This window comes from Phasianus colchicus, chromosome 17 (genome assembly GCF_987193195.1).
Source record: "Phasianus colchicus chromosome 17, bPhaCol1.hap1.1, whole genome shotgun sequence".
Classification (NCBI taxonomy): Eukaryota; Metazoa; Chordata; class Aves; order Galliformes; family Phasianidae; genus Phasianus; species Phasianus colchicus.
Window position 1 is genome coordinate 500,915 of NC_143452.1, and position 13,585 is coordinate 514,499.

At 50.3% G+C, this 13,585-nt stretch overlaps 1 protein-coding gene across 11 annotated transcripts in view; it reads left to right on the top strand.

The window, feature by feature from the left end:
- EPB41L1 (erythrocyte membrane protein band 4.1 like 1) overlaps window positions 1-13,585 on the top strand; it is a 75,256-nt gene that overhangs the window by 43,574 nt on the left and 18,097 nt on the right. For 5 of the 11 annotated variants that reach the window (XM_090152321.1, XM_090152326.1, XM_090152323.1 and 2 more), the window contains 6 exons: window positions 575-672; window positions 1,193-1,368; window positions 1,793-1,941; window positions 2,660-2,695; window positions 4,743-4,934; window positions 6,138-6,236. In XM_090152321.1, coding sequence (XP_090008447.1) covers window positions 575-672; window positions 1,193-1,368; window positions 1,793-1,941; window positions 2,660-2,695; window positions 4,743-4,934; window positions 6,138-6,236 — 750 coding nt within the window. The remainder of the gene's footprint in view (window positions 1-574; window positions 673-1,192; window positions 1,369-1,792; window positions 1,942-2,659; window positions 2,696-4,742; window positions 4,935-6,137; window positions 6,237-13,585) is intronic. The other 6 variants (XM_090152325.1, XM_090152328.1, XM_090152330.1 and 3 more) reach the window with 3 other exon arrangements.

Genomic DNA, 13,585 nt, shown 5'->3' on the forward strand with positions numbered 1-13,585 from the left:
CATAATCCTTTTGCCATAAGCCAGACACTTGTAAGCCTGTTGATACAGGGAGGTGTCCCAGGAATGGGGTTGCAGAATAATTTTTAAAATTTTCTATCATACTTCAAACACATGAAAAAAACTCCTAAGACTCCTAAAACATTAGGAGTTTTTTTCTTTTGTTTTCTATCAGTGCTTTTTGACTTTAATTTCAGTCTGTTTACTTTTACATGCACTGATGGGAGAACTCATTTCCACCCATATTCTTCCCAGCGGACAGTGCATCTGAAATGGAGTGAGAGATACCCTCACACCAAAATAAGCTGTAAAAGTTTTCTGTTTCTTGAGGGAATTTCTCTTGTACTGAAAATGAATTTACAATTGAGGAAGGTGCTTAGGCCAAAATTGTAATGGCATAATTCCACCAGCCTTTGGGGCTGGGCATGAGCCTTTCCAGGACTGGTTTGAAGAAGATGTTTTGTATGGCCATAGCTGCTGCCAGGGGAACCTGAAGGTCTTGGCATGTCAGGTCCCATCCCATGGCATCCCTTTGGGCAGGATCTGCCTTTAACTGCATGTCTCTGTCTCCCCCAAGTATGAGCAGTTTGAGAGCACCATTGGCTTCAAGCTGCCCAACCACCGCTCCGCCAAGCGTCTCTGGAAGGTCTGCATAGAGCATCACACCTTCTTCAGGTGAGGAGCCCTTTTCCAGGCCTTGGAGGCAGGCATGCTCCTGTCTCTGGCCTATCCCAGCATGCTCACTTGAGGAAGGGGAGTGTCCTGGGTGCCTGCACCCTGCCTGAGTAAGAGCTGGCTGTCCTCTCACCTGCAGCAGGGACTATCCATCCCATGCCTTGTGCCCCCTGCATCGAGCCACTCTGCCTTTTGTGTGCAGGGAAGGAAGAGTTCTGCTTCTCTCTCAGCATCAGACCTGCTGTGTCCCAATTATGGTAGGCATGGGCTTGTCTTTCCCACGTACGAGGCCATATCTGCTCCATTGGCTCCACCACACACCACTACCAAGAACCACTTGCAGAGGTTCAGCCCTGAACTTCCTGTAATGCTAAATTCCCTCTGTCACTCCTTTAGCCCTGCACTGATGCCATCCCAACTCCTTCACTGTGATCTCAGCTCTGCTCTGCACACTGGTATCTGGGGCCAGTGCTGGGGTCACAGCTGGGACTCACTGACCATCTCATCTCTCTGTCCCCAGGCTGGTATCTCCAGAGCCACCCCCAAAGGGCTTCTTGGTGATGGGCTCTAAGTTCCGCTACAGCGGGCGGACACAGGCACAGACACGGCAGGCCAGTGCCCTCATTGACCGCCCAGCCCCCTTCTTCGAGCGTTCCTCCAGCAAACGGTACACCATGTCTCGCAGCCTTGATGGAGGTATGCCCCAATCTGGGCAGGGGGAGTGAGATCAGTCCTCTGGTGGGAGCAAGAAGGCCACTTTGGAGGGGTGGGCAGCCAGGGTTACTTCCACGGGCTCTCTCTATACCAGATTCCCCTGGCAGAGGGTCTTTCTGCCCCCCTAGTGGTACCTCAGACTGTGTGAGCAGAAGGGACATGGGTATGGCTGGCTCCAGCTGCCTGGTTCACAGAGCAGGTATGAAGGCCTGGGTGGTACAAGGAGTGATAAAGTACTAAGTTTTGGGTCATCACCATCAAGAATCCCTTCCCTGCTGCAGGTCCTTTTGGGGCTCCATTGCCACTGACTCTAAGCCAGACTGGGGCAGGGGGCAGAGGGCTGGGGCAGGCAGGACCAGGGGTGATGGCTCACTGCCCGTGACCTGGGCTCTCCCTGCATGCACAGAGTTCTCACGCCCAGCCTCCGTCAGTGAGAACCATGATGCCGGAGCAGAGGGTGAGAAACAGGAGGAGGATGGTGAGTTTGGCAGTGGGAGACGATCTGAGACAGAGGATGAGGAGGTGACTACCCCGACGAAGATCAAGGAGCTGAAGGTACAGACCTCGTGGGCAGCAGACCATGGAGGTGGATGGGTGGGCTGGCAGATAAGCAGATAAGCAGGGGTATGGGACACAGGCATCAGGACTCTGTCTTCCTCTCTTGGGGCTGGGCTGCAGGTGGAAAGGATTGCACTGAGGAACGGTCATCTGAAACCCTTTCTCCATGAAGCAAGCCCCAGTTCTTGCTATGACCCATCTAGTCTGGGGACATGGCTCTTGGCATCACCAGTGGGCGTGGAGCGATCATGCCCTACCCAGAAGCAGCTACAATTCTCCCAGCACCTTCCAGGTTGCCTCATGGATAGTCCCCAGGCAAGGCTGGTTGCCGGACAGCCTCACTCTGGCGTGCGGGACCAGAAAGGGCCAAGTGTGCCAACAGTCACCACCATGCAAGCAGGGAGTTCCTTGGCTGCTGGGAGCATACTGGGCCCCTGTTCCATTGGTGCCCCATAGTTACATACCCATACCCGGCACCCTGCTGGTGTGCAGTCATGCCCCTCTGCTCTCTGCCCACTCCTGGACTGGCTTGGGATGCACCCCAGTCCAACTCAGCCTTGCACTGAGCAGGGGATTCAGTCCTTTTGTGCTGCTACCAGTCCTGGCTGTGGGCAGGGGTCTGTGTACACACCCAAATTCAACTGAATTGTGATGCTTATGAGAATTTCCCTGGACTGACTCTGCTGGTTACTTTTAACCCTCTCTTTGCTGCCAGCCGGAGCACGAAACAACCCCCAGGCACAAGCAGGAGGTATTCTCTCTCTGGAGTATCTAGTTCTCATCGGTGCATCATATTGTCCATTCTTTTCAATGCACCACTGTGTGTCACCCTATTTACTGGAATACAAGATGCACTGAGGTGGGGAGTTTGACCTACTGGAGACTCCCAGTGAGCAGACAGCTGGGGATCTGCCCCAGAGTACACACAGCATCTTCTATCCCACTAAGTAAGGTAGTCCTAACTGTATGTGTGAGCAAGAGCCCTCCCAAGGCACATCGGCCAGGCCACTATGCCGGGTCCTTGGCCCGTTGGGAACACCTGGCTTCTGCTCGTGTTACTGACTCCTCCATGTCCTCTCCTCATGTTTTCTCTTTGTCCAACCCTGTGGCCTTAATCTTCCCACTGAAGGGACAGACCTGGTGCAAGCTGGCCCTATCGCTTCCACCTCCCTGTGAGACCCTGTGCCCTGGCCTGCTCTCTGCTTTTGCCTTCCCTGACCTGGGGACTGCATCGCGTGTCCTGCTTTCATGAAGCTCCTTGCTGCCTTTCTGCCCTGCCAGAAGCAAATGAGTCCCTGAGCCCATCAGGGGTACACCCTGACACCCAGCCCAGTGGAGTGCCATGGAGCAGCTCCCCATCTGAGTGTGGCTGGCCTGGCCAGGGTGTGTTGTCACAGCTGGGAGAGAGTCTGTGCTCTCCTCTTGCACAAATTGCCCATGTCTGCAGCGCCTCCTTCCCCTCCGAAATGTCCAGCAGAGATCTCCTCAGCCTGGGTCTGCTGATTTATCCCAGCCTTAAGTTCAGAGCTGTGCTCTGAAGGTTTTCTCCTCCACTCACACTGGGGTTTGGATCATCACTGGACCAGTCAGCAGAGGCCAAGGAAGCGCTAGCATCTTCAGCTGTGTGGCCATGAGCCAGGGCTTGCTGTGCTTCAAGCACACAGCCATTGCCATCCTGCTCAGCACAGCAGGGCAAACCCTACTGGTGCAGCAGGCTGGCATCTTGCTCCACAGCCCCGTGCTGAGCACGGTCCCTCCACTGTCTGCCTCATTGCTTACTCCTGCTGCATGTGCATGTGCTGCTCCTGCAGCCCCGTGCGCCTGGCACTACCCTGAGCCGATAGAGGTGGGCAAACTGTGAAGCACATGCAGATGGATCGGGGAGCTTTAAATAAATTCTGCTGAGTCTTCAGGATCTGGAAATTTGTCTGGGCTTTCCATGAGACTCCTTTGTGTCTCTGAGATTTTGCTGAGGAGAAGTATGGGAGAGGGTAGATAATTTAGTTGACTCGTTTCGAACCTCAAACCAGGTTTGAGTTTGAAGTGAAAGCCAGGTTCTTGTTCTGAGCTAGTTTGCCCACCTCTGTGGCAGAACAAAAGGAGCTATCCTGGTGTCTGTAACATCAACAAAGGATGCTTTAACACCTAAACCTCACCATGCACTTGAATTCTCTGAGTTGTCCTCTTTCTATAGCAGGCCAGGCCCAACCCCCAACCCCAGACTGCTGCTGGGCTCAAGCTGGTCCATGCTGTTGCAGGCTTGGATCCATGTTGGTCATCTCTGACCTTTGTTGGTAGCGTTTGACCCAGAAACCCACTTTGAAGGCACTCCATTAGAAATGCCAGTGGGTGACTCCTGGAAGCTCTTGCTCAGATCATGGTTTCCTATCCTCCTGGGACAGAGGCTCTTGGTCCCTTTGTGTCTTGCATGTGGGAGCAGCAGAATTTTGGTTATTGATATTTCTTGTGCTGGTCCCCAAGGAGACCCCTCTCTCTTCCCCCAGATGGTTCATCTCATCCTCACAAGGCCATGCTGGAGATGCCCTAGGGGCATTGTTGTGCCCTTCACTGAGGAAAGCCCATTGTGGGATGTTCTGCCACTCCCTGCCTTATTGTTGCTCCCCACAATGGTCTTAGTGAGAACTGCAGCCCAGGGTGCTCAGATATGCTGATCATTGGGCTCTTGAGACCCTAAATACAAGCCCAGTATAAAGCAGACTCACTCCAGTGTCTCTGCTTGTCTTTTTGGCCTTGGCTAGTGCTTTAATCATTGTTACATTCCTTTCTCCTTCCCCAAGTTTTTAGACAAACCAGAAGATGTTTTGCTAAAGCATCAGGCCAGCATCAATGAGCTGAAACGGACCCTGAAGGAGCCCAACAGCAAGCTGGTTCACAGGGACCGGGACAGGAGGCTGCCTTCCTCGCCAGCCTCTTCCTCACCCAAGCATGAGGAGGAGACGCCGAAGGGAACCCCAGAAAAGGCCAGCGAGGTTTGTTCTGCGGCTGTCTTACGGAGGGGATCAGACTGTTCACAGGGAGGTGTTCATCAGTTGGTGGGCTCCTTGTCTCTGTCTCCACTGTAGCCCTGAGGGAAGCATGGTGGGAATTATGTGTTGGGCACAGTGGGTAAAAAGAGGTGCCCCTGGCCAGGCTATTGTCTCTAAGTTTGTTAATGAGCTAACTGTTTTCATGCTGCTGGTAGTGAGCTCCCCTTGTGCCCAGGCACTGCGCGGTTTCAAATGTATCCTTTTCTGAGGGCTGTGAGTTGGGCTGAGGCTTTGTTAGCCCATGAGATGGGTCTTCTTCACCCCTTACCCTACAGAGCTCCTGCTTGTCAGCACCTGTTACAGGTCTTTTCCAAGGGTGTTCCACCAATGTGGAACCAGGCTCCTGTGCTTAAGTGTCCCATGTTGCACTCAGCTGCCAAGACCTGGTTGATGGGAGCAGGAGGAGGGTGAACAGTTCTACTGTGGGATGCTGCATTCATGTCCTTTCCTCCTGGCATTTTATCTTCTGGCTTTGCAATGGGACCTCTGAGAATGGAAAGTGCCAGGGTTCCAGAGCGGGAGGGCTGGGCTGTGCAGACCCCTCCCACTGTTAGAGGGGAGCGGGTGCGCTGCAGCTGAGTGCTGTGTGGGGTTGGGCTATCTGGCTCAACTCAGGCAGCATGTAGTGTGGGCATCGGTGAGCTGTGAGCACCAGACACTCTCTGCTTGTTCTCCAAACATTGGCATTCTCTTCTCTGTGAGAGCTGTGTAGCCCACACAAACAATGCATAATGTGCCCCCTGTGCCACAGCTCTGTCCTGAGATGGTCTCATTGAAAAAATGAGGACACAGCACTGCACTGCAAGGAGGTGCCTGCGCAACTGGAGATAATGGGGCTGGCTGGGTTGGGGTTGCAGAGCATCCCAGGCAGAGGTGAGCTGAGAGAGCTCACAAACCCTCATCAAAGCACCAAGATGGGAAGAGGAAGAAGGGTTTCTACGCTATATCTGTTTTACAAGCAGATATATGTATGTGCAAAGAAAAACCTAAATGGAGCATCTAGAGTTGTCATAGTTGTGATCTCTGTTCATCCATCCATCCTTTCGTTCTTTCCTTCCTTCTCATGTGCTCTCTGTCTGTTTCTCTCTCTGTCTCTCTCTCTCTCTCTCTTTCCCCATGGGTGCTGGGGTTTCCGTGCTGACACAGAGGATGGAAGAAGACACCCTAGACGATTTTGCATCTGAGCATGGAGCTTCCCTAAGCATGGAGTCTTTCACGCAGAAAAGCCTTGTCTCTTCTCCTGAGGTTATCACCATCCCTTTTCTTTTCTCATCCTTCATTCTCACAGTTTGCCTCTCCATGGTGCCCCTCAGGGGCTCTCCAAGCAGAACTCAAACTGTTTGCTGGCACCTCTGGGTGGGACCAGGATCCTTGACTGGGTCAAGGCTGTTGGTGAAATCTGCTCCTGTGCCTGTTCTTTTGGATCTGTGTGACAGGGTCCTGGGAGACCTGCTGGTGAAGCCCTGCTGGTCAGTGGTGGTGGGGTATCCCCCAGGGTTGCATGAGTCTGTGCTGGAACTGGTACCAGGAGTACCAGGAGGTACAGCTGGGACCCTTGGCACTGTTGCTTGGCAAATATCTCCTCCAGGTGCAAGACATCTAGCTACAACCAGTCTTTAGCAGTCTCTTATGTTTTCCTCTCCCTTCAGCTGCAGTTACAGTTGCTTAGGCCCAGGCACCTTGAATAAGGACATCTCTGGATATCAGACTTGTGCCTGTACAAAGCAGGATCACCCTACTTTGAAGTCCTTGTTTCTGTGAGTGAAAGTGTCCTTTCAGCACTGCTTGCATACAGGGTTTTATCTCACATGATGGCAGTTCTTTCCGGGGACAGCTGAAATAGGATAATACTGAGTAGAAGAAAACTAGTCTTAGAAACTTGGCTCTGATGTAGTTGGACCCAACCACAACAAAATGTAGTGCACAGCAGCGCTAGGGTGGGTGTCCTTCCTGAGTGCATCCAGAGAAGGCAGCAGAGCAAGGGCAGCCTCAGTCTGGGGCAGGTGGATGGGGCCAGTGCATGGCTGGCTCCACTCTGCCACTGCCTCTCACCTCAGGGTGCAATGCCACTGCGTGAAGGATGATCAGGTGCCCTTCCTGTGGGCTGGAGACCATGTCTGTGCAGGATGGACAGAAGTGAGATGCAGTCTCTGCTAGAGTACAACCCTGCAACCTTTGCACAGAAATCACAGTAGTGAGGTGGGCACGCAGCACTTAATGCATGGCTTTCTGTCTTCTGCCCTGTGGAGGCCCTCAGGGTGCCAGGGCTGCACTGAAGTGTGGGCAGCCAGCTGGTCTCACCCGAGATTTCTCTCCACTGATGTATGGGATCTTTCCCACACATGACTGATGGTCTGTCACGGAATTAACTAGATCAGTTTATGCCCGTGACAGGGGGCAGTAGGCCCCTGCCCTCCCCACCCCCCACCTGGGCCCACAAAATGGGAAGGAAGGGGGAAAAGGAAAAAAACAGCGGCAACAATCTATGGAGGTAAACTTATTTTACTAACTATGATATCGGAATACAAAATAATACAATATAATACAATCTAATTGAAATTGAGACTAATAAATCAAATAAGATATGAGAGAGAGTTCTCGAGACTGAGTCAAACCTGAAAAAGCTTGGAACGGCTAGGAAAGCACCGTCCAGCACCCACTGCCAGGCAGTAAGAGACCGCCCCCCCCGGAAGGGTCAGATCCCGTGACTTCTGCAATGTATAGGGATAGGTACGTAGAATTAGAGCATTAACACTTCCAGTACATGATGTTTTGATGTGGAATATTGAAAATCAAATAAGCAAAAACCAAAACCATGACATTCCACCCCTTATTCTACATCATTACATCACGCTTAATATATGTGTGTAAATATATATATATATATATATATACACAAACAAACAAAATGATTACAAATGCATCACACGCACACGTCTGTATACATATACATGGAATTACTGTCTGCACTCCCCCAGCATCAAATTTCCTTGTGGTACACATTGAACATCCCCATTTTCCTGCATTACCCACCAAGTGGATCCAGGCCCCTGGGCAAAAACAGTACCGTGGAGAGGTTTGCCCTTTCCAGAAGCTGGAAGAACCCAAACTGCTTTTCCCAACATGCTCTTTACATGTACAACAGGGACCTTATCTCCCTCTACGGTATGTAGAGAGCTGGATTGGGTAGGACCATCACGATTGATAGATCCTCTGGTATTGACTAACCAGGTGGCTTCTGCCAAATGCTTCTCCCAGTGCTTAAATGTTCCGCCACCCATTGCTTTCAGCATTGTTTTTAACAACCCATTGTATCGTTTGACTTTACCAGAGGCTGGTGCATGGTAGGGAATATGGTAAATCCACTCAATGCCATGATCTTTGGCCCAAGTATTTACAAGAGAATTTTTGAAATGAGTCCCATTATCTGACTCAATTCTTTCTGGGGTGCCATATCGCCACAGGACTTGTTTCTCAAGACCCAGTATGGTGTTTTGGGCGGTAGCATGGGGTACTGCATATGTTTCAAGCCACCCAGTGGTCGCCTCTACCATGGTAAGCACATAACACTTACCACTGCGGGATCGTGGCAGGGTGATATAATCAACCTGCCATGCCTCCCCATATTTATACTTTTGCCATCGCCCTTCCTCCCAGAGTGGTTTCATCTTCTTGGCTTGTTTGATTATAGCATGTTTCACAGTCATGAATAACCTGTGCAATAGCATCCACAGTTAAGTCCACCCCTCGGTCTCTAGCCCACTTATATGTTGCATCTCTCCCCTGATGGCCTGAGGTCTCATGAGCCCACCGAGCTAGAAATAATTCACCCTTGTTCTGCCAGTCCAGGTCTATCTGAGCCACCTCAATTTTGGCAGCTCGGTCCACCTGGTGGTTATTTTGCTGTTCTTCAGTAGCCCGACTCTTGGGCACATGAGCATCTACATGGCGTACCTTCACGACCATATTCTTTATTTGGGCAGCAATATCTTTCCACAGTTCAGCAGCCCAAATAGGTTTACCCCTTCTTTGCCAGTTATTTTGCTCCCACTGCTGTAACCACCCCCACAAAGCATTTGCCACCATCCACGAGTCAGTGTAAAGATAAAGCATTGGCCACCTCTCCCGTTCAGCCACATCCAAGGCCAGTTGGACAGCCTTTACCTCTGCAAATTGGCTTGATTCTCCTTTCCCTTCAGTGGCCTCTGCAACTTGCCGTGTGGGGCTCCACACAGCAGATTTCCATCTGCGATGCTTTCCCACAATATGACACGATCCATCAGTGAACAGGGCATACTTCCTTTCATTTTCTGGTAATTCGTTGTATGGTGGGGCCTCTTTAGCTCGTGATACTTCTTCTGCTGGTGTTCCAAACTTTTTACCTTCAGGCCAGTCCATGATGACCTCTAGGATTCCTGGACGGCTGAGGTTCCCCATCCACACTCGTTGTGTAACGAACGCAATCCACTTACTCCAAGTGGCATCAGTTGCGTGATGGGTGGGGGGAACCTTTCCTTTAAACATCCAGTTCAGCACTGGTAGTCGAGGTGCCAGAAGGAGCTGTGTTTCAGTACCGACCACTTCAGAAGCAGCCCGAACCCCCTCATACGCGGCTAAGATCTCCTTTTCAGTTGGAGTGTAGCCCTCTTCCGACCCCTTGTAGGCCCGACTCCAGAATCCCAGGGGTCGGCCTCGGGTCTCTCCTGAGGCTCTCTGCCACAAGCTCCAAGTGGGACCCTTCTCTCCAGCAGCAGTGTAGAGGATGTTCTTAATATCCTGCCCTGTCCGTACTGGCCCTAAGGCCACGGCACGGGCTATCTCCTGTTTAATCTGTTCAAAAGCCTGCTGCTGCTCAGGGCCCCATGTAAACTCATTCTTCATTCGCGTCACATGATAAAGGGGGCTTACAATGAAGCTATAGTTTGGAACATGCATTCTCCAAAAGCCCACTACACCCAAAAAAGATTGTGTCTCTTTCTTACTAGTGGGTGGAGACATAGCGGTGATTTTGTTGATCGCATCTGTCGGGATGTGACGACGGCCATCTTGCCACTTTATACCTAGGAACTGAATCTCCTGAGCAGGTCCTTTCACTTTGCTCTGCTTAACAGCAAAACCAGCACGCAGAAGAATCTGGATTATTCCCTCTCCTTTTGTGAAGACTTCTTCTGCTGTATCGCCCCACACAACGATATCATCAATGTACTGCAAGTGCTCAGGGGCACTGCCCTGTTCTAATGCAGTTTGGATCAACCCGTGGCAAATGGTCGGGCTGTGTTTCCACCCCTGGGGCAAACGGTTCCAAGTATACTGAACACCCCTCCAGGTGAAAGCGAACTGTGGCCTACATTCTTTGGCCAAAGGAATGGAGAAAAAGGCATTAGCAATGTCAATGGTGGCGTACCATTTGGCTGCTTTTGATTCCAGTTCATACTGGAGTTCTAGCATGTCCTGCACAGCAGCACTCAGTGGGGGTGTGACCTCATTCAGGCCACGATAGTCCACCGTCAGCCTCCATTCTCCGCTGGCTTTACGCACTGGCCATATGGGGCTGTTAAAAGGCGAGTGAGTTTTGCTGATCACTCCCTGACTCTCTAGTTGACGAATCAACTTATGAATGGGGAGCAAGGAATCCCTGTTGGTGCGGTACTGTCATCTGTGCACCATTTTTGTAACAATTGGTACCTGTTGCTCTTTTACTTGTAGCAACCCCACAACAGACCGATCTTCTGACAGGCCAGGCAAAACAGACAGCTGCTTAATGTTGTTTGTGTCTACAGCAGCTATTCCAAAGGCCCATCGATACCCCTTAGGATCCTTGAAATGCCCCTTCTGAGGTAATCAATACCAAGTATACATGGAGCCCCTGGACCAGTCACAATAGGGTGCTTTTGCCAGTTCCTACCAGTGAGGCTTATCTCGGCCTCCAACACAGTCAATTCTTGAGAGCCCCCAGTCACTCCAGAAATATGGATTGATTCTGTCCCTTCATAAGTCGAGGGCATCAGAGTGCACTGTGCACCGGTATCCACCAATGCCTTATATTTCAGTGGTTCTGGTGTGCCAGGCCATCGGATCCACACAGTCCAATAAACTCTATTATCCCTTTCCCCCCCCGACTGAGGGCAGGGCCCCTCTATTCATTACCTGTGGTAACCGGAGCAACTGCACTGGCGGTTGATCTGCTTTGTAATTCTCTCACCCGTGCTCGTAGTACATGAGTAGCTTGGTCGTGCCACTTCCTCATGTCTTCTCCATGGTCACGTAAGTAACGCCACAAGGCAAGTCGCGATGTAGGATTCCTTCCTGGAGCTGGAGAGCGTTTGCCTCTAACAGCTGAGATTTTTGATTTTGCACCTGAGAAGGAGGGTTCGTCGTCTTTAGTTAGTTCGATCCGTATTAGTTTCATCAGCTCCTTCATTAGACTCTTTTGACTATTCTGATCTTCATCAAGCGTTTCTGATACTTCTACAGGTTTGTCACGATTCATCAGTGAAGACACTTGCTCTCGCATTTCATTCAGTTGCTCCGTCATTTGTGAGATGGCGGTGATGGCGGCGCGAGTTGGGGGTAGCTGTTGTTCATAGCTTTGGAGCATAAGAATCAATTCATAAACTAAGGGGCTTCTCTGTTGGTCCTGGTATCTGTCAGATGCTGCCAATAGTGCAGAGGCGTATCTGGCTGGTGCTGTTGATGTGAGTTGCTGCCACATTTCACGCGTTGTTCTCACTTTCTCAGGGTCATGGCCTTGTGGGTCGTTAAAAACACAGTTAGGGTCATACAACATTTCCACCATGGCTATTTCCCTCAAATACTGGATACCCTGTTCAACTGTATCCCATCTTTTCGTCACAGGCTTCAAGCCGCTTTTGAAGGGGTACCTTTCCTTCACGGCTGTTAATACTCGTTCCCAGAGGGAGGCAGCCCCATCCAGACATCGACTAATTCCTCTGTCAAGAGCTGGATCTCTGGCAATGGCTCCTAGTTGGCGGGCTTCGTTACCATCTAGAGACAAGCTACTGGCCCCGTCGTCCCAACAGCGAACTAACCAGGAAACGATAGCTTCATTTGGGAGCCGCGTAAATTCCTTTCTTGAGCCTTGGATTTCAGTCATCTTCAGAGGCCGACGAGTAGTAATAGAAACTTCCTCTTCATCACTCTCTTCTGCATGTCTCTTACTTTTTCCTTTTGCCTTTCTTGATGTTGGTGGTTTCGAGGAGGGCCCCTCACCTGGATCTTCCTCCACCTCCTCCTCCTCCTCTTCTTCTTTTTTCCGTTCTAGACGCGAGGACACTCGTTTCCATTTCTTGCCCTCCACAGGGGCAACTGATGTTGTTACTGGTGTCTCCTGTAATTGATCAGATTTGACTTCCCCTTTGGCTTGAACCTCAGCTCGGAAACACTCTCTCTCCAAAACAGTATTATATAGGGCACGGTAAGCACAAGCCAAACCCCAAATAAGTTGTACCTCCTTAGATTTACCTAAGCCGCACTGCCCCTGTCTCAAATACTGGCTAAGTTTCTGGGGATCCCACAGGTGCTCAAGAGTGAAATCCCATGACATTGCGGGTCCCCATGCTTCTAAGATTTTTCCTAAACCTCTCCATATTCCCTGCCAGTCAGCATTCTCTGGTTCTGGAGGAGACTCCTTCTGCTTACTATTCCTGTATAGGACTACATTCAGGGAGAGTGATATGAACAGGACTGTTAACGACCACAAGCATGAGAGTTAACTCAGCATTGGAAAAACATCTGATAAACCAAAAGGAAAACCTGGAAACTGGTTTGAACATCGTGTGGTTTGTAAAATTAGCTATTCCATCTGGGATGTAGTTGCTTGTGAAATTAGCCATTCCATCCGGGATGCAAGTGTCAAAATTCATATTAAACATTGCATATAGGTACCAAGATAGGTACCATACAGGCGTCTCCGTCAGTGCCCATATGTGGTTATATATGTACACAAGTCCACAACAAGTAATTATGACAAGTAATTATTGATGATTCGCCAGTAGGTCGCGAGAAACACCATAGCTTTTAATCCCTTACTCAGCGCTCCCACGAAAAAGAGTGGGTTCATCACTGGTTTCTGCTCAAAAAGGGTTAATGAATTGAAACTAACAAGGGGGGGGGGGGGGGTGGAAGGAAAAAAAGGCACTACCCAGACTAAGCAGTGCTCAAAGTTTACAAATATCCCAGAATACTGGCAGTACGCCTGGTCTTTCAAGGTCAAGTTTCCCAGCACAAAACCTGAACTACTGATAATGCTCCCTAACGAAGCTCTCTAAGAGCAGAGAGCGAGATTCGTTCTAAGAGCCAAAAAGCAAAAACCAAAAACAAAAGGCAGCTATGCCCGCATTCTCCACCAAAATCTGTCACGGAATTAACTAGATCAGTTTATGCCCGTGACAGGGGGCAGTAGGCCCCTGCCCTCCCCACCCCCCGCCTGGGCCCACAGAATGGGAAGGAAGGGGGAAAAGGAAAAAAACAGCAGCAACAATCTATGGAGGTAAACTTATTTTACTAACTATGATATCGGAATACAAAATAATACAATATAATACAATCTAATTGAAATTGAGACTAATAAATCA